Here is a 22,275-nt window from a genome sequence, read left to right on the forward strand (position 1 = left end):
GCCTAGACTCTGAATCTTACCCTAAGTGTCGTTGAGCAACTGGGTCGTACCAAATACTTGTTGCCGGTATGACGCTGGAGTGTGCAGGCAAGTTGCCGGCCTTTTTTTTACCTATTATGATGGACTATAAGAATACGTTAATATTTATCACTGTTTAGGCGATGACATGCTGAGTTTTAGGTCTCCATTGAGATAAATAAGGACTGTTCACGCTTTCCAAGTATGGGTGAGGAACATGTTTTTGATATTACTAAGTTATTCTACACAATATTTTACTGCGAAAGCAAATAATAATTTCGCAAATATAAAAAATAATAAAGTGCGGTATACGGTTGAGCACACACGCTTAAGACGTAATATCAATTCAGAAATGTAACGTAGGTTTGTAAAAAGTTTTTGGCATGTCAATTATAAGACTAAAATGTATAATTCATTAATTCGACATTGTACGTGTTCGTTAAACAATTTCATCATCCGTGGCTCAATTTCTTTAAAGGCCTTATAAAACAATTATTATCTCCTGGGAATAATGTATTGAATAAAGAAAACACACCGCGAGACCAATCAACAGCGTCTTCACGCTTCATGAATAAAGAATTTTGTTAAAAGTTCTCATTCATTTTCATATCTTCGTTACACGAATATCTTTTTAACCCGCTTCTTGATGTTGTTTTTATTCATTTTTGTGTTTGTTATGTTAATTATCATTATCAGTTTAAATTAAATATGACAAGGAAACATCTTTCTATGTTAACATAACTATAACTTGCTAAAATATTTTTCCTTAGTCATATTAATTTACTAAGCTTATGTAGTAGAATGTTTTTAGTTAACATAGTTAAATTAACAGTTAAAGCTGGATCATTGTGAAGCTTTAAAAGGCTTTAAAGCATAAATCCAAATACACAGAAGCCTCCATGAGTTAGATGTGTTTTGGAGGACCTTGTATGTATTTGGACACAAAGAACGCTAGCCTGATACTATATTGTGCAGTTTACGTATCAATATATTTCATTACATGTTTAGGGAAAAACTGGAAACATCAATAAAGAAGGACTCTGTAACGGAGATTCACCAAACGACGATGCCGTGCTCAACAAAAGTTCACACACTAAAAAAAAAAAACAAAACGCCGAGAACAACAATATTCGCCTGTCTGCATACTGTTTAACACCACCCGAAAGGCGTAATGGTCCCAGCTCCGCGCCCAATTTCGGCAGCATGTCCAACGAACAGATACAGAACTATCTAATCTCGAAATTCCAAGACCTCAATTTCGAGGACGATGATAAGTGGAATCAACAATTCTATCAGAATTCCAACGCGTTTCCAAACATCCCACCACTTACGAACCACTACAGCAATTCGGATCTATCCAGCCTGTTAAACCACCAGGTATACAACCAGAATTCAAAATCGTCGGAGGAGGCTGGTGCGATGGCGCAGATGAGCATCGGGCACTCGCAGAACTCTCTATACAGTACAAGTCAACCCACGACATCAAAAGATTCGTCTCCAGACCTGAGTTCCGATGAGGGAATGGCTTTTATTATGCCTCTATCACACAATGGAACTTTAGCGGCAACTGGTGATGATGGACGTGTGAGGTTGATTGTCCCTATCAGCCCTTCAGAGAGCACATCCGATTTTGGAGAGATACCCGATATAAAGGAGCCTACTGGAGCCACGTTGAAAGTTCCCGGCGCTGAAGCTGCAGCAGCTCCGATCACGCGAACGACCAGCGAAAGAGTCCCAAATCGAAGCGAAATGATGACAGAATTGCGATCACAGTGGACCAGGCACACTACTAAGTAGGATTATTAATTCAGTTACCATTATGTTGTATACTATTATATTATTTTAATTTTAGAAACAAGTGCCAAAAACACGCCAAAAATTTTTTTACATATCAAAATGTGTTTGTTTTATGTGTCAATTTAATTGCGTATATTGTTCCCTTATGAAATATATTTTAATATTATAAGTTATAGACGGTTAAATCGAGTGCCAAGTACTCAATTATTAAGTATGTTATAAATATGATTGATATATTATTATATATGGTGGTATGTTTAAACTTCACTATGTATGTTACATATCTTTCCTTCATATCGCATTGTTACGATATATAATCTTTATATAAATTGTATTGTAGTTTGAACAATTTGGTACTCCAATTCGTTCAATATATTTAATATATAAAACTTTTAGAAAAAGAAATTTCGATTTTGTGTAATAATGAGTTGTAATGAAATTATAATCTCGTATATATAACTATATAATAAACACTATGTTTATATAATCTTTATGTAAAAATATAGTATACATTATCTCCCATATCCACAAAAAAATTTCGTTATTTCCGAGCGTAGAGCGTACCAATTTTTTAAAGGGCGGCAACTCACGTCCGAGCCCGCTGGTATTGAGTGTCCATGGGCGACGGAATCATTTAACATCAGGTCAGATTCCGCGTTTGTCCTGTTCTATAAAAAAGTTATATTTCGTGTCATTCTGTGTATTGTGTTTATGCTGTGAAGGTAAAACCACATAGACCAAAACGGTACAACAAAACATATTTTTATGAATGTTGTCTTTTAGAATCTGTCAAAGTTATACTTGAACCTTGTAAATTTAGATATAAATGTTTTGTGTACGCAGTAGAGTAGCGACACCCTAATTCAAATGTTTGGCAATACCAATGCCTAATAGAGCATCGCTGCGCAGCGCAATCGCGCCGATACTCCTGCGCTCGTTAGTGGACACGCTGTATTTGTCACGTGATCCGTCATTTGTCACTTTTACTGTTAACTTTCATAGTAGAGTATTTTTCCATCAACAGGCATTGATGTAAGTAAAACATTCAACTGAATGTTGTATGTGTAGCACAAATTTGAGTTACCGCAGCAGTTGCAACTGAGTTAGTGACAGTCATACGTACGGAGGTTGAATACGTAAAATATATGTATTTTATTAAATATTGTGTGTAAAACGTGAATATGGACTTATTTGTGCCAAATATGAAATATTTTAAGTAATTTTCGCTTATCATGACCGCAAATATTGGAACGTCATATTATATAAATACGTCAAAACGTCATACACACTGTATCGCACAATAGGTACCGATCCCGACTTTAATGTTGGCTCAGATCACGATTAGAAGTTACAGAATACCGGCGCTGGTCATGGCATATGCTTATACTTTACCAAAGATAGTCATTATTTATATCGATGTTAAGTAAAATAATTGATGTATACAAAATTCTTTATAGTGCTAATATAGATAGTCAATCCTGTCAAAACTATAGTCAAATATAAAATGTTATTCGTAGTATGCAGATATGCTTCTCGGGTTTTTCATTGTTTCGAAGCTTCTGTGTGCCTACACGGATTTCTTAGCTGATCAACCTATTTTACCTATTGTCATTCTTTCTTTACAGTCTATCTTTCCCTCATTTAATGTTTATATTCTTGCAAGCTGATATTTTGCCTAGATATTTGTAGTTTTAGTACGTTTATTAATAATATATGGGTAGAACTGTAATCGTATCTTTAAAACATAATAATCAGTAACTATATTATTAGCTTGACATTTAATCGTTGTAGTACAGAACGTTGAATATTTGTGTCCAAAAAACCCACTTGGGTGAGAATATAAAACTAAAACACTTTCTTTGATTACCCAAAAGCTATAGCTATATTGGGTACTATTGTATGGCAAACGTTTGCCTATGTAATGATAATGTGTACTACAAGATTCATCGAACAAACTATCCCGTGTATCGAAAACTTTGAAATAATCGTGAACGTTGTTCATTAACATTTAAACAAATATCCACATTCGTGACATTACGATTCGATGAATCTTGTACATTTAAATATATTAAAGGAAAAATCACTATCAAAGTTACTTGATGTTTATAGAGTTATTTGATGTACATCTTGGTGGAATATATTGCGTAAACATAATGTTAAGTAGAAAAAGTTTCGATTCACTTCTAACCATACAGCTTGCTACGTTACAAAAAAATAATAAACTAAAGAATCATAGAACATACTACCTATAATGGTAACCTTTATTAGTAATCATAACAATAAAATTTACAGTACTTACAATTTTCTTAACCTAAATAGTAAAAATAAATATCAATAAAAAGAAAATTAAAATTAAAACAAATTTAAAAGTTTGGTCTCTGTGGCAGTGTACCTTAAACACTGGCAGAATTTCCTCGCTGTATTGCGATACTAATTCGTTGAGCGAGGAAAAGTTATAATTTTTATTTATAATAAGTTGTATTTTCTTAATAAAATTAGACCCACATTCAAACTAATTAAAATGCGGCCTATCGGAAGGGCAATCTGGTGGTGCCTCTAAATCGCTCTTTTTAAAAAGCCCATAGTACCATTAGTTAGAGATTCGTTATTCCTCTGTCTTTAGTATGAATAATTCGTTCGCGTGTTTGGAAGTGAAGGAAATAATTTGTATATTCCTGTAACTACACTAAATGTATGGAAATCTATGCACTCCTATACAATCTAAAAGCTCGTGTTTCGAAACTTTTTATGCTTAACGATGTTTGTTGATGTTTAAGCTTATAGTTGTAATGCAATTTAATTGTGTGGTAATAATAAAGACAAACACAAAAATGAATTTTATTTTCATCTTATAAACATATTTCTTACCTGCGGTAATTATTAAATACTATGAATAGTATATGGCCTTTCAAACACGGCCGGCCAGAGAATCGAAAAAGTCTATTTTTAAATAATCAATACATCTAAATTTTATTGCTCAATCTTATTACGTATATGTTTTATTAATTTTTAGTCAAGAGAACTTTGAAGTTTATTACTTGCTTTACAAAACCCAGACTTTTGACAACTTCTGTACTTTCTATTGGTCCTTGCCAGATAAACGGACTTTTTATATTATTTGAGAAAATTGACAATGAAAATGACATTTAAAATAATTTTTAAACTTTAAGTAATAATGAACACCAAAAATATATATTTAAAGAAATACCAGACCAGCTAGTGTAGCCAGTGGATCGATCAATTTGTTCGAAGGTGTCTGAACTTAATAGAATACGTGACTTCATTCGCACGAGTCATTCGATATGACTCTCAATATATTTTCGTATGATGGGCTACAAAATGTAATTTTGACCCTAGTTTGCACATTTTATTTTAATGAACGAAACATTCTTTGTGCCTTTGAACTCGACACCTCATTATATAAAGAAAGGAGATACAGCCTCGTGTGTTCGTGTGTTAGCCGTGCTAAAATTAAAACCCGCTTAGTTATCGTAACGCCAGAGCATAGCGATGTCGTTGTTTGTTTTGAAATGTATTGATAGTCGGAAAATCTATTCATTTACATACCATGTCAGTAGTTTTCTCCATTATATATATTCTAATTTCTCCCCCGGTATTTGAAATTGCGTCATTGTTAGAGAAAAATGGCATACACAAATGGTTTTTAAAGCAAATTAATCAAAAAGAACCCTGAATCCTGACATTGTCATTTAAATCCCGGTTTTCCACCAATTTTATTTTCTATGTAACGACTACGAACAAAGAAGTCGGTCTTAGACCCAAAAATATGGTACAGACACCGAAGGCGCATATAGGCAAGGTATATTTATTTATTTATTAAAGCTTGCCAACGCTCGGCACACTGATTCTTTGGTACAAAAAAATACAATTTTTAATGTGACAAGCACTTATAGGCAAACATAACATACACGAAGAGATAATAAAAATAAATTAAACAAAACAATTAAATTACGACTTTAAAGTGTGAAGGGAGCTATGGATATCCAGACCCAGCTCGTTTATCAGAATTCTCAATCTGAACATCGGTGAGTTTTGGCCAAAACCCGTTCTCCGGAAAGGAGGGACAAATGGAATGATGGGATGCCCTAGAGGGTACAGGAAATTTAAATTTTGTTAAAAAGGTTGGAGCAATCAACCCGATGGTTAAATATTTTAATTGCAAACGATACATCAATTAATATATAAACTAAAATTATTAGTATTATTCTATAGATAAAAACAATATCAAAAAGTATATTAGGGTGCGTCCACATCTGGCGAATGCGCCGCGAATGTGCAGGGCTCGAAAACTGTTCGCGAGCTGCACATTCGCAGCATATTCGCCAGATGTGGAAGCACCCTTAGAGATGACAATTCTAAGTGAAAAAAGGCACAAACATTTACGCTTACGAAGAAAATGTAATGCTTAATTCCTGCAATATTAGCTAAACCATTGGAGTAAAATCTCTGAGCTAATCGAATTACATTAACCGAGTTGCATTACACTGAAAGCTTCTACCCGGTTGCTATATCTTACCATTTCCATCAGGCAATAATTAGTTAAAAGCAACTACTATACTGATTGCCATTTTGTTTCCATACATAAAGACGTGTTTCCATGAAGCAAATAGACCATTTGCGTCATTTTTTTAAAGACATAACACGTAAAAAATAATTAAATTAAATTGCAGTGTTAATTAAAGTTTTAGTTAAAAAATTACTAGTAAAATCTAAAATTAGAAGTGTAATATTTTTGTTGTAACTATATATTTACCAATAATTTATTGGATATCGTTAGATTTCTATAATATAATCTATGACGACGATAAAGAGCTTAAGCAGGAACAAATGCAAATAGGGGATCAGCCATATGTAACTACAAATTAAAATCATTATTTTGCCGGTCATCGAACCGAGAACTACCATCTTTTACGCCGCAAGTGTTCACCACTGTGACGATAAGGCGAATTTTCGTAAAGGCCGATTTACATTATCTTAGTGTTTAGGAGAGTGCTTTAGTAAAACTTGAAAGGCAAGTTCTTTAGCGTAGCGTTTACTAAAGCAAGTAGCGTTTACATGTTTCAACTAAAGTACTATCCTAAAGCACTCTCCTAAACACTAAGATAATGTAAATCGGCCCTTAACAATAGTGAAACAATACACTTTTTGTGAGTGTGCTGCCATCTATGATATATTTTAGTCGCTCCCTCAACTGCCCTGACTCGAATTTTGTTAAACAAGATGCGGTAACAAGTCATTTTAATAGATAGCGCTATTGCAAAAATATCACAGGTAACTCTTTTTATATATAAAATTAAATTCTCGTGGTCCCTAAGCTTAGATTTAAACGTAACTAAATTGTTTCCGAACGTAAGCCAAAGATGGCGCTGATCCAATCCAAACACGCATTTTTAAAACCGAACAAACATTTTTCATTAAGTGAAATCTATTCAAGATATATCCTCTATATATATTTTATATATTATCTTTCTTGTTTAAAACCTCACACAGATACACTACAGGTATATATCTACAATTATATAAATATATATTACACTTATTTTAAGTTTATGAACAATTTTAGTTCTGAATAACAAGAAAATTTTAAACAAAATGGGATCCACTTAATATACACTTAGATGCTTATAACTTTGTTAAATGCTGTCGCATCACGTAATTCTAATTTGCGGCTTAGAAAAGCGTTACCTAACTATTAAAATCATTATTGGGTAACACATAAGACAGTGTATTCATTCTAATATTTTAATTACAGTTATCTTCAACCGCAAAGATAGATAGATGGTTCTCCCTCCTTCCCTCATCAACACTGTCGCGGCCAGAAAGCGGTTTTATCTCCGGAGTAGAGGATACCGACACGGCCCTCGCTGAAGCCAGGAGTCTGCTGCTCCATTTGGGTGTGAAGAAGAAACGAAGACTTCTACCACGTTTCAGACGCAAGATATTAGTTAATAAACATACATTGCTTTAGCAAAAGTCGAGTTTGGTGAGAGCACACAGTCTGTTAATGTCACGCGTTACTTGCTCCTAAGGGAAGGAAAACATCGGGACTCAAAATTGTTACGTAAGTTACTAATGAAGCAGATATATGAGACAAGGATTACTTAACTAAATTTATTAGTCACGTGGGACATAACACTCATACTAAACGGCACCTGCGTAATATGCGTTTGAGTTTGAGTTTATTTGTAAGAAAAATAAAATTCTCGCGTATTTAGGAGCAGTATAGAAATATTTTACAAACTTTGGCCTTTCCTTTAAGGCCGATTTACATTATTTTAGTGTTTAGGAGAGTGCTTTAGTACAACTTGAAAGGCAAGTTCTTTAGCGTAGCGTTTACTAAAGCAAGTAGCGTTTACATGTTTCAACTAAAGTACTATCCTAAAGCACTCTCCTAAACACTAAGATAATGTAAATCAGCCTTTATACAAGGCTTACTTATCAAGAATTCATGTTATAGATAAAGAAATATGTTGTTGTTTGAGGATGTTATTCATCTTATAGTTAGTAGTTCAAGACGATATAAGTATTATTCGTAATTACATTCGCAAATAATTAATGATGATGATTAGTTTTATATAATATTAGCAATAATTTACTAGTTAATTATAAACAGCAACAGACAAAACTATAATAATTTTGCCAAGGGCGACATTTTGCCTTTAAAATCAAGATACTATAAAATACTATTAAGACGCTATATTATATGTTTTCTGCGTTTCAGCGAACAAAATAGTGATCTCTTATCCAATAGTTAAGTTATCTGAGACCAATTAAACATTATAACTTTGTGATCTTGTATTTCGTCCGGTTATTATTATTCATTAGAAATTATTATTGTCAAAGTGGAGCCAATAAATCATTCGTCCAGCAATCAATCGTAATATGTATTTGCTGTTTGCAACGACTTTAATCAGTTGTGTCTTTCTCATATTAAAACAATTTATTAATCAATCAGGGTCAGTAATGCGATGTATCGATATAACGACTCCCAATAGCGGCCTTGACTAAAATAGTGAGTTTGTGTTCTACACGAACTACATTGGGATACAAACATTGTGAGATCTACTGTAATCGGCGGTTAAAATGGCCCTCCAATAGGTCACATCTCACTTAATATCAGCCTTGCGATTCTGTAACTCACGCGGCGGTCGCGCTCAAATCAGTCGTAAAGCAGTCATTTTACGATTTGGCATTCTGATAAGGAGGGAGTTTGTAGTTTATTGTTAAAACCGCTGTGTGAGTTACAGAATCGCAAGGAAGGTGGGATTGAGGCCAAACATCTGTCCAGTAAAAACAGGGACAGCCGCTACAGTATTGTATAACCACTGAATTGTCACATATTGTACTGTTATGTAACTAGATTATTATTTTACTTTATTTTACTACAAAAGCCGGCAATTTGATATCGATAGAAAACCTTCCACACTCCGCTTCAATAAACGATCGTTTGCGATGTCCAAGTGGAAGTTTAATAAAATCTCTGATAAAGAATACGTTTTTATAAATACTAATTGTGTAGGTACCAAAAAGACGACGTTTTAGTGAAAATTACTATATTTACTTTTAATTAAGTAAACTATAGATTTAGAGTCAAGACAAGAGCGCTAGGCATTTAGTTGAAATGAAATAGGTTTTTAACATACAGTTAGTACTAAGTTTCGCTGAAATCTTACGCGAAGGCTGACACTTAAGCGAACTTACACTTATTTGTAGGAGTCCTCGCTTTGCAATTTTTTAGCCCAGGAATATATTGAAAAAAAGTATATATCTTTGACGTAAACAAAGTAAGAACTAAGGCTGCGTTTTAGCACGGCGTTTAGCATGTCTCCCAATTTTTGGATTACTTTTATAGTGATAATTTTTTAATGATACGTCTTGACAGCTTACTAAGTACTTTATAAGTTAGTTGAAGTAAGGCTATATTAATAAAATATATCTCAATAATAATTAAGACAAACCAACAAGTTCATAGGCGCTGACAAAATACATGATTGGCTTTATTTAATATCTAGGTTATAAACGACGTGTTTTCGACAATTTTGGTAAGATTTGCGAACAATAATTGTTATTAAGTTTACATAAACCATTATACTATTTCATAGTATATTTATTGGTGAAAGTTGGATAAAAATTTGATGTAGGTACAGGAAACCCTCTTACAACATGGAACTTTTTATATTACGCGATTTCAGTCCCTTCTTATAACACGGGTGTCCCCAGCGTTGTCTGGTTCCATACAACACGGGGATTTCACACGTTATATATTTTATTTTAATATTAAAATTTAAATCCCCTTTAACGAGAAAAGTTAAACGTAAATCGTTTGTATATAACGCACTTGTATGACCAACCGTATTTCCCGGGATGTTCCGTTTGAGCTAGGTATACTAAATCCCTTTCCACATTCCCAATAAGTGGACTGATGTGAGAAATAAATGTACTTAACCATAATTTAATAAAAAGCGAGTTGCGACCGTTTCTAATTTTAAATGTATTGATTTGTATAAATATCTTAACACAAATAAAAATTGTTTGAAGAATATCCTAAAAAAAAGTCTCTACATAATTTTGTTGCTTAATTGTTCGGCGTAAAAAACTAAATTCCCGTATTTCAGTATTTGCTCCTTATAGGCTGAAAAAGAATCTGGCAACCCTACAATCTACCGTGTTATAAGAGGGATTACTGTACTTCATTTAATAATATGTATTAGGTTTAGCATGAATAAGTGCCATAGATTTCGACCTAGGTGCTGTATGAAGTGGAAACAATTGAAATTTAGGAAGTTTTGTACATCTCGGCAGCATTCTGTAAAATTAATGCTTTTTGTAATGATCATGACATCATTGATAACCGAATGTGTCGACTTCGAATTACGTACTAAGACGAAAATAACGTAATATTGAATTTACAGAGTCAAGACTCAAGGTGGCTTGTGACAAGTTACTTTTAAGTTTTTAAATAGAGCGAAAGAGTTAAAATATTACTCACGCATCAAGTTTTAAACAGACTTATTTCTTTATTATAAAGGTTAGGTTCAAAGACTGAATCGAATAAACAAACGGTTGTTTAATAATTTAAAACCCAATTAGTTAAAGACCGCTTAAAGGATTAGGCATTGAAACACCTTTTTTAACTTTTTTATGATAAACTTAATTTTATCTTACTAATATGCTTAAGTAACCGTTAACTGTTAATGTTGAAATCCTCAGATAATGTCATCTTTACAATGATTCCTAAAGATATTCCAGAAGTAAACATACAATTCAATAGAATTATGGTTTTTCTCGTTCGGAATTTCTAGTTGACACATTGGTATATCAATTAAACGTCATTAATATTATTTAGCAGTAAATAAGTTAATGTCATTCCATTAAATTGCATTTGTCTAGGTGTAAGTTACTTTAAACCTAGTTATAAGTTCATGTATGCAATGACTGATAATTTGATTAATGAACAATAAAATTTTATGCATAAAATCTGTTTTATTTGAAAATTTATTTAAAGTCTTACATCCCATACTAGGAAATTTCTAGGTCTGGTCTCAAATTTCTGTATCATTTGTCAATCTAATAGGCAGATGATCAGCCTCCGGTCCTCACGATGTTTTCTTTCACCGTTCTAGCGAATGTTAAATGCGCACATAGAAAGAATGTCCATTGGCGCACAGCCGGGGATCAAACCTACGACCTTGATGAGAGTCGCACGCTGAAGCCACTAGGCCAAAACTGCTGCTCCCCATGCTAATATATAATAAATTGTTTTATATAAAGTTTGAAAATAAATAAAAAAACACGCAATAATCATTTATCTCTGGACTTTGAAATGACGCTTGCATCAATAATTTCGTTACACGTCACGTTAGGTTTAATAACATCACACGATTATTTATTTAGATTAGATATTTCGCCGGTAATCGAAGCCAGAGCTACCATCTTTTACGGCGCAAGTTTGCAATGTACCGCGAACTCGTAATATCGTTAATAAAAGTGTGTTTATTGTTAAACCATCTGCCAGTGTGCTGCCATCTATGAAATATATTAGTCGCTATTGTAAATTAGGTCTCTTTTTTTTATAAGACATGTTTTCAAGTTTCATAATTCTATGTACACTAACACTAACAACCTAAGCCCTTTAAGTGCAGTGTACTGATTTCAGCTTAGAACGTAATTTTAAATAACAGCATACACTTGAATCCTCGACAGTCTTAATCGTTCCAAACTTGATCAAAAGATGGCGCTGTTACACATTACATGCAAATTTTTGAAAGAAGTCACGTTTAAATGTGAACTCAAGCAATATTTCCTATATATATTTTATATAGTATCTTTCTTGTTTAAAGGTCTGTATTAAAAATGTTAAAGGAATTCTCTCGTTAAAATGATATTTTATACAAGAATAAGCACTTGAATCAAACACTCAATATATATTAAGTTCATATTCAGAATAAACAAGAAAAATATAAATAAACAGGGTCCATTTAATATAGTCAACTTGCTTCGGGTCTCCAGTCACAAAAGTCTTATTTTGTCAGATTTTTCTGGATTTGAGACTAATTTTATTACTTTGATTTAAATGATTATTAGTTTAAAGGATATTTTATCTTATTTATTGATTTTTACTTTTTATTAGTATAAAAAACTATAACACATATATAAAGTAATGAAGTTAATTCTATTAATGTACAGATATAAAATTTATTTGTTTTTGTAATGTTTGTTTTGTAGCCTCTATCAAGTTTTGCCGTAATCTCTCGTCCTTCCTCTATAGTCTATATATATCAGAAAGATGGCGCTTTAATACAATAAAAATTAACTCGAGTTTCACATAAACTTTAATTTTTTAAACTCACTTTATTTATTACTATATAAAGTAAGTTATTATATTTGAATTTTCCTAAGAATGTAGAAGAACTCGACAAACAAATCTCAATTTTAGTAACTAGTAATTTTTTATAATCTATGTAGAAAATCATCCAGAATCATCAATATGCCAGCTACGTATGATTTTCTGTGTCGTATGTCGCTAGTTTATATTATAACTAATAATAATACTAAATTATTATTAGTTATATACAAACGAGGTCTTCTAAATAATAATAATGTAGTATTATTACCTACCTACTGTAATATTATTATTGTATTGTCACTTTGTCATTAATTACTTGTTTTTACATTTTAATATCAATAATTTCAATTTTAAACATAATATAAAGAAATGTAAATACAATCGCATTTTATAGTTTATCACGTATAGATTTGACTTGCTACTGTTCCACGACTCGTACCTAACAATGTCTTGTAATACGATCGTTAAACAGAAATGACATTTCTATTGTCCATTGAGAGATTCGTCCTTCACAATGACATTCCGTGTTATTTCATATTTGTCGAGAACATTTAATTAGTGGCAATTTTAACCTAACTCTCGACCTTGAAGAAAAAACAATGTACGATCATGTATGCTGTTATTTACATTTGTTTCCTCATTTCTGCTTTTTTTTTGTTAACTGATGCGTCCTTTGATCGATTGAGGCAAATATGGACTGATTTAAACGTAAGTATATCGCATGGACCAAACGTTAATTACTGTTTATACGCTGTATTACAAAATCTGAAAGATTTGGGAATGTGAAATGTTTAGATTTCATTTAGTACAATGGTGCTACAGCCCTACGGACCTTGGTTTCTATAACTTGAAACATTTTCGTGGGTAAATACATTACGCATTACCCTTCGAGCGACTGTCTTGTGGGACTCGCTACTGTGTAGACCCACCAAAACTCCATGGCGCCACCAGTAGTAGCCCAAGGTAGGACACGGTAACATCGTAGCCTAGTCCGCATCCCGCCACGCGATGTAACCACGCCAACCACCTGAATTGCTAATGACTATAGTGGTACTGTTCCTTCCTCTATATCAACATCACGCTTATCGAAGCTTCTCAAGCCGTGTTTTTATCACATTCATGAGATCAATCCAAATTGGTTCGTTTTCACGAAAGTAAGCTTGTCCCTTTCTGCCAAATTGTGATAACGCTGTGATGAAAAAATACAGATGAGTACTTCTATAAAACGTTCCAATTTGACGGATTTGTTCTTTTCTCTGTGAAATACTCAGAAAACTTCTCGTTTTTTACATTACCAATTAATTTCTAGTAATTTTTTGGTTGATAACCAACAACCAAGATGAAATTTGCACATCCCTGGCACGAACAGCCATAGACCCCTATGTGGGATTCGACTCATTCCAGGCACTCAGATGAGCCCACTAAAACCACATCGGGAACCAACACGAATGCATCAAGGTGGACTTCGGGCATTAGCGAATTTAAGATGTTTTCAAAATTTTAAGGCTCTCTTTATTGGAAGACAGAGTACCGGCATAGTTCTTGTTTAAGAGACTATATTAGAAAGAGCTTTAAAAATCTCTGTAACAAGTACACATTAATATTAATATAATAAACAAGCTGGTAAAATTCAAAAATCTAATAGTTTATACTAACTAAAGATATTTGTTCCAGTCTTGGACTCTCAAGGAGTTAAAAATAAATCAGTGGCGCTACAACCTCTTTTGGTCAGGGCCTCAGATAGAATCTGTTTCATGATCATTTTTATCTAATAGGCAAGTAGGTGATCAGCCTCCTGTGCCTGACACACGCCGTCGACTTTTTGGGACTAAGGCATATCGGTTTCCTCGCGATGTTTTCTTTCACCGTTCGAGCTAATGTTAAATGCACATAGAAAGAAAGTCCATTGGTGCACAGCCGGGGATCGAACCTACGACCTCAGGGATGAGAGTCGCACGCTAAAGCCACTAGGCCAACACTGCTCACAAGGAGTTAGAAAGATTTATAAGGACAGGCTCTTTTTGATATCTCTATGACCTTCTCCCGAGCCTAACAATGAGTGTGGGACTGGCTCGATAAACGGGAGTTATACCACAACTAAAATCCCTATGAATCAACTCCTACAGGATACATTAAGCCCCCGCTAACCATCCATAAGGAGCTAACCATCTTCTGAAACTGAATACTGGTTTGTTATTAAAAATTCCCTAGGACGTCAACTTTGTAAGTGACATGTTATGATTTTATACTGATGACAATTTAGGCACCGCACTTGAATCCCTGGTACATTCGCAATAACGACCTCCGCCACATTAATAAAAAGGACTGCTGGAGCCCACGAACATAGGCTCCACCATCACGTGAATGTCGAGGCTATTCAACACCTTGACACCACGGGCCTAGTGAGAAGATTGAAAAGGACAAAACCGTTTGAACTAGTGAATTAATGTTAGTGCACCTTAGTATTAAGTGCTAAACTTTAATAGAGACTGTAAGTGGATACTGCCTTATGATAAAAATCCTTTTTAGTAAATCAGGTTAAATTACTTATTAGTCTTAAGTTAGACTAGATCGTAATATTCCATGATGTCTTAGTGAAAAGTAAATACTCATGAAATAAAAGCTTGCAAGCCCTCTGGCAATGTAAGTGTCTAAGGGTGGTATAACAGCATCAGATTTCGTGTCCGTTTAAAAAATGAAGCTACTATTAGCTAAGTTTTTTTATGTTAGATTCCTATTTTCAGTGTGGATTACAAAAAGATTGAACGGGGGAATATAGACAAAACAAAAATTTAATATTAGGAGAACAACGATCCTTAAAATAAAAATACATACAAAATTTCTCAAAGCTGCTCTATCGGAATCCATTCAATATAATCATAAACCGGAGCGTGACCAACTAAGCTAGGTATTGACGCAAATGACCTAAAACAAGCAACAGGTTTTGCTGAGTTGAACATCATTGGTGCAATTAATTGCGAAATACAACATAAAATCATTCTTAGGATGTTTGACCCTTGAAGTCACTTCATATGGCCATTTAGGTTCGTTAAAAATGACGCAAGATTTAATATTGTACGAATCGTGAACCGTAAAATTGATCGAAATCGACTGCCACGACGTTATTAGTGTATAGGATAAACGACTTTATTTCCAACACTACTAAGGAAAGTTTGCTAACACGGTTTATAATTGAGGCCTGTACATATGCCATATTGCCATATGTCTACCAGTTTTCGCCGAATGTTACCACGGACAGTCGCGTATGTTGTACATACATCGTTATATTAACACGACTTTACCGTTGCTTACAATGTCATGGATCTCTAATACATTCTGCTAATACCAATGTAAGTTATAGTTTTTAAAAGGAATGTGAAAGTGTCAGACAATATGTTCTATAATATAATGTATATGAATTATTATAACTTGCCCTTTCGCGAGATAATTAATCGTAAGATATGTGCTATATGTATGCAAAATGATAGTGATAGCGAGCAGTATTGAGAAATAATTCTAAATACCTGTGTACAAATGTATATGTCACCGTAAAATTGTAAACACCGTTAGATTGTAATACATCTCGCGAGATTGTAAACTGTCGAAAGATTGTGAACCTCAACGAACTGCTTACAATTTAAGGTATTATTATTCGGTAGTTATATGAAATTGTTGGGAAGTAAAATTAATCTGTAATTGACCAAAGAAGTTTGAATGATAACTAAGTTAGTGTAGTACAATCTACCGAATAATAATACGTTACATTGTAAGCAGTACGCTGAGGTTCACAATCTTTCGACAGTTTATAATCTCGCGAGATAGATTACAATCTAACGGTGTTTACAATTTTACGTTAACATATACAACGACGAAGTGTTTGTATACATTTTGATTCAAGTATGTGAATTTCCGCAAAAAGTGATAGTAACTCATAAATTTGAAATGCTTATGTTTAAATATCAGTTATGAGTTATGACATTGAATAACTTCTCTAAAATATGTTATCTGTAGAAAAGAATATTGCCAATTTAAAACAACGATACAATATTATTTTTATATTATTAATTAATTTGTGGAGCATGGAAAGCTCAAAAGATCCATTCGTATAGAATAGCGAGGTATAAACAGCTTCCTTGTGAATCACTTTTTCCATTGATAAAAAAAAACCTAATTCTTCTATCTTAATGACTAAGACTTCCTTAAACTATGTAAAAACCTCTCCCGCATTTGCATTAGCGATTTTCTATTGATCAATTTTGCGATTTATTTATTAAAAAAATCTAAGACACTTTTTGATTCATTCTTTTGGCTTGGTCAGACATGAAATCTGATAGGGAATCCCCAAAAATAGCGGGGTTACAATATATTGATTAAAGGGCCCCAATGTCTGTTACATTTTATCCATTTAAGTCCAAGTTAGCCACTAGCGATTTACTTCGTTATTTAAATTAAAATAGCACAAATCTTTCGATATTTTCTTCGTGTATACTTCATGTTTTATACATTTTTAGGTATAGTAAAACAATACTATTCGAAAGTGAGTATCGAGTATGTTCATTGGTCAGTTCTAAAAACGTTGCGTATTATATTTTATCAACTATATTTAACATGTGCTAATTACCTATGTGTAAAATAACATCTTCCATACTTAGTCGTCTTTCTAGATTTGCAAATAACTTATTGGTTATCAGCAAATATAGGTTATCTCATTAGAATAAGAATAAATATTAAATAAAGCTTTTTGCTGAAGTTGACTAACAAGCAGACTGTTCATAAATTTTACGAAGTATTAACAATTAATTTAGAAGTAGAGTAAAAAGTTGTGTGTAAAATATGCTACCCTCTACATTTCTCTCAAAAAAATTCCAGCTGTCAAACTGGCGTCTAAAAACCAGAAAATACCAGCCATGGGCAGAAGCGGGGCTAAATTGGCGCCAAAACATACCGGTAAAAGTAGCAAATCGTCCGTATCCTCCTCAAAACCAAAGCCTACTTCATCCAAACTTCCCACGATAACTCCATCAACCTCAAGCAAAGCGTTACCACCTTACAATTCTGGAAAGAATAAATCGTCTACATCCTTTGGTGTAATATGGCTACCAATTAGGAAACGAAGCAAACACAAAGATTATGTGTACAACGCCTATAAACCAAATGACCAAAATAAAGAACGTGCGCCATCTATGTACAATATGTAAGTATCACTACCTACTATTAATAAATTTTTATTACACTGTAGGAAACATTTAATATAATAAAAAATTGAATTGAATTTACATAATTTCAATTTACTAAATACATTTTGACAGTTAACAGAATCTTCTTAAAATTAGTAAAACACGATGTTGCTTAATAATAATAAAGTAAACGAACAATCACTTTGGTTAACCTAATTATCGACAGATGTCTCTATGAACAATTTGATATTCGTTCCAACAATTCTTTTATCTGTGCCTCTTGGTATAATATAATAATATGTGGTATTAGAATTTAATTTTTAATCTGTTCTCTTTGGTGTTTGTAATCAAAGGCCAACCCAAAACAAATCTGTAATTCTGTAAGCACTAAGCTCCACTCAAAAAAAAAGCACAAAGCAGCAAAAAGTTTTGTGAACAAAAAGTTTTTACCTATGTTCTAGTTGTTCTTGAATAATCTTTATATGGATCTGTAGCATAAATGAGTCCGTATAACTCGGTATAACATGGTATTATTATAACAATAAACAAGTAACTTCGAAACTTTTTTAATAAGTTCAATGTTAAAACTATATTAAGAAGATCAAAGAAGATCAAAGAAGCTTAAAAGGTACGGATATCTATAAAAGAAGTACTATTTTAATTTATATCTTTTATACATGCATTTCAATAAAGTTTAATACATTGTACTATACAATATATAATTTTAATTATATTTTATACTGTGTTAAAAGCATTTAATAATATATATAAATAAAAATAAAATATAAATAAAAACAGAAACTTCTTTAAAATTAAAAGTTTCAAGAGACTAGAAAAAATGTTTGTACATAATTAATAAAAAACATGAATACTGTTATCAAGTAATATTTACAAAAGTTAAATTGTAAAGGGATTTATGTATTTTGAATAATGCTACTAATTTTATATTTGAATGAAGTTGCATGAGAGTGAATAATAATTATTATAAACACAAAATATTTCCTTGAGGATTTTCCCAAGGTTTATCAAAATTAAGTATCAATAATATAATATATAATATTGCGGAGAAAAAACATAAAAGGAAAAAATTTAAGTTGTGCAGAAAACACTTGTGATTTTATGTAGCCGTAAAACACGATCCTTTAAATGTTGGTTAACAAACAAATTCTAAATACACACACTGGCTGTGGTTGATCTGCAATTTGAGTTGAGTTCTCCTTAGAAAGTATTAATGCGTTTCTTAAACTGCTATTTGTACCCATTATATACACTATTTTGGAACATTTACACTTTTGCTTAGACAGTTATTGACAACCAAATTCAGTATGAAGTTTTTATTGCTTGACTTTCCTTGTAGGTTCTATTTACCTATACATACAATAAAAATGTAGGTGATCAATGTGTGTATAAAATTTCAAAAATATTAGCAGAGTAAATGATGGACATTTACTGCCTCTTCACAGTGATTATAAAAACTTTTTTAGATTGAGCTAACATAGTTATATTGAAGACATGTATATGTGTATGTTATATACAAAACAAATTAAAAACTTAAGACTGAAATAAGCCCTCTATATTTCTTTTAAAATATAATTATTATAAATTCTTCTTGAACAGTACTTAAAAATAATTATATATAACTAATACGTTTTTTTTTAATTATATTAGAAGTTGGGTCCCGTTACTAGTAAAAATAAATAAAATTTTAACTAATCTGTTGTATAATTTCCAAATTTTTGAAATTTAGTCTACATTTTAAATCAAAACAATATCTTAAAACGAAGGGAATTTTTACTAAATTACACACTAAAGGTAATAATTTGTATGTATTAAATTATTGTGTTTTATACTTCAGATGAAAGCCGATTAAATAGCCGCTTTTACCTATATTAAATCAATTAAGTATTTGATTTGTTCAAATCTTAGAAAATGCAAGAAAATTATAATTTTATAACAATAATAAACACATGGCGTAGTTTATGTGGGGAGAGCGAATTCAGAAATATTCAGAGGTAATATTTCTCATAACGAAACTCCGCATTTACTATTTATTGTGTAAATTGATTTATAAAAGTATCGCATTTCTATATTTTGTCACAACATCGCTGTTGTCAGTAAAAAATTTAGGTTACAATTCGTTCAAAAATAATCGCTTGTTAAGCACAATTGTCTTACATTTTTGCGATTTTGTATTTTTAATCAGGCTCTTCAACAAAAACCCTGATTTAATATTACAATTTTACAATTACTAACTTCAGTTGTCTCTATATATATAATTAAAGGATGTCTGGTGACTCTTCAAATAATCACACCCTTCCAAAGATGGATGAGGAGTCCGTCAAGGATAAAGGACCGGTCGTTTTGGGTGGTGTAACAACGGCGGCCACTTTGGATCGAGAACTATCTGAGACAGATGACACTTTGGAAAACCCTTTCACAGAGGACAAAGTGAGTATTACGTTGTACATGCCTTTGTATGCATGATATCATCTCGCATAATTGTAGCTCACTACTAGAATAATTGCACTTCCATGTTCCTGCCTACCAGACTCGTAATCATTGTTTCACGTTGCTCACATCAACACCAACTATGCAAAAAATATGGTATCGCGCAGCCCGGACATACAACGACCACAATTTAAGCCTCGACTTATTTAAGCTATCGCGGAATATGCTTAAAAGGAGTGCTAAGAATATCCATAACGCTAAATAACCTGCATCACCACATACACACCCTCACACAACACAGCCGAATTTGGTATTACCTTTTTTCCTTCCTATGTTTCGGACTATATCTTTAGTGTGTTTTTTGTTGTATATAAATTAATAATTAGTATGAAATACACGTAAGTCTATGTATGTGAAGCGCAATTTCCATATCCTTAAGACTACAAATATTTGACAGTGGTATTGTATGTTGGCATTTAATTCTTAGTGTAATATTCTATAGTTACCGAATTACCCCTAGTCTCGGCCGACTCCAGTCCCAAAGTCCTCCATCTATGAGTTTTAGTCACATAAGACTTGTTACTTACTATACGATTATTATTAAATAAAATTAACATGAAAGATAATCTAATTAGCCGGAGGGCTATAGCAGTTGCAATCGCTCGCTTAAGAGCCTTATGACTATAATAAAATTCGAATCACAAAGAAGTGAGAATGAATATAATTCATTGTAGAAATTTTATTGGTATTGTAATTTTAACAAGAATTTCAAGTGTTCAAAGTCTGTTTATAATGTAATTTGATAAAGTTTTTGTATAATACCAAAGTTAAACATATCAGACAAGGCCTTATTAAGGCTCTACAACTTTTATCTAGAATCATATATCTCTCAACTTTAAGGCAGCGCTTGTACGTTTTAGTTTGACCGTTTTGTCTCCAACACATCCGATTACTCAAGTCTTTTACCTCTTCTACCACGGTATTAGTAAAAGAATTTCACAAAATTTTCCGCTGTACAATAAATATTCTAATATGGTTTTTAGGAAGCAGCTGGTGACGCAGAAAGCACTCACGGCAGTGATCTCTTGAATGAGGAAAAGTCGAAGGCAAGTGTCAATGATAATGTGGATAGTGTATTCTTAAGGCCACCTCCAGCAGGTAAAGTCCGATCAACACCGTCAACGCAAGAAGAAGACAGTTGTGGTATAAAATGTTTGTTCTACACATTGCAGTGTTGTGATTGCGTACTTATGTGATTTGAGGCGCTAAACGTACGTAGTAACGTAGGGTGAAGGGCTCGGTAAGTGTGGAGCTTAATAGCTTATGAAAAACTATGTTAGTTCTAGTTTATATTTCGTCGTTAATGAACTTATGTATCGTCAAATATTCGTGTATGTAAGTACAATATCTTGACAGCAAAGCATCGAATCTACATACATTTTGTACTATATTATTATATTGAAACGATACGTGCTTTCTTTTAGTTTTTTTATGCTCTGCGTAGGTCTCCATACAAAATCCAAACAATATTATTCGTATACCTTAGTATAAAGGTAATATTTAGAATCAAGATTCTTACACTCAGTTATCAAATGAACAATCGAAATTATGTTGAATAATTCTGTACGTTCACTCTTTCATGTTACGATTAATTCACTTGCGTAATTTAAATGCGGAGGAATTTATTAAAAAACGTGGGCGTTATCGCGTTATAACGTTTTTGTTATCATGGTGATGTTGATTTTCTATATAAAGGGAATAGTAACTTATAGTCCACGTTTTACAATAAAAACGTTTCAAATTTTTTTAGTGTATCGATAGGTTCCAGTTTAATTAATAAAATGTATAGGATCTTTATGTAAAGAATTAATCTTTAAATTTAAGAAATTTTATTAACTTTTACTGGATTTGAATGTATTCAAAAAAAATATATTTTAGTTGCTTTAAAATTGATTGATTTTCCTCGCA

At 32.6% G+C, this 22,275-nt stretch overlaps 2 protein-coding genes across 5 annotated transcripts in view; both read left to right on the plus strand.

Moving 5' to 3' along the window:
- LOC125062341 (dystrophin-like protein 1) overlaps window positions 1-7,993 on the plus strand; it is a 150,847-nt gene extending 142,854 nt beyond the window's left edge. For 2 of the 4 annotated variants that reach the window (XM_047668180.1, XM_047668179.1), the window contains one exon: window positions 7,589-7,993. In XM_047668180.1, coding sequence (XP_047524136.1) covers window positions 7,589-7,804 — 216 coding nt within the window. In that variant the 3' untranslated portion in view covers window positions 7,805-7,993. Of the gene's footprint in view, window positions 1-1,026; window positions 3,932-7,588 lie in introns of those variants that run through there. The other 2 variants (XM_047668178.1, XM_047668177.1) reach the window with 1 other exon arrangement.
- Window positions 7,994-15,892: 7,899 nt separating this feature from the next.
- Window positions 15,893-21,707, plus strand: LOC125062696. Its single transcript, XM_047668771.1, has 4 exons — window positions 15,893-16,032; window positions 17,552-17,876; window positions 20,142-20,307; window positions 21,351-21,707. The coding sequence occupies exons 2-4, from the start codon at window positions 17,590-17,592 to the stop codon at window positions 21,561-21,563; spliced, it is 666 nt and encodes a 221-aa protein (XP_047524727.1). The 5' UTR covers window positions 15,893-16,032; window positions 17,552-17,589; the 3' UTR covers window positions 21,564-21,707.
- Window positions 21,708-22,275: the final 568 nt, after the last annotated feature.

The sequence above is a fragment of the Pieris napi genome, chromosome Z, assembly GCF_905475465.1.
Source record: "Pieris napi chromosome Z, ilPieNapi1.2, whole genome shotgun sequence".
NCBI lineage: Eukaryota > Metazoa > Arthropoda > Insecta > Lepidoptera > Pieridae > Pieris > Pieris napi.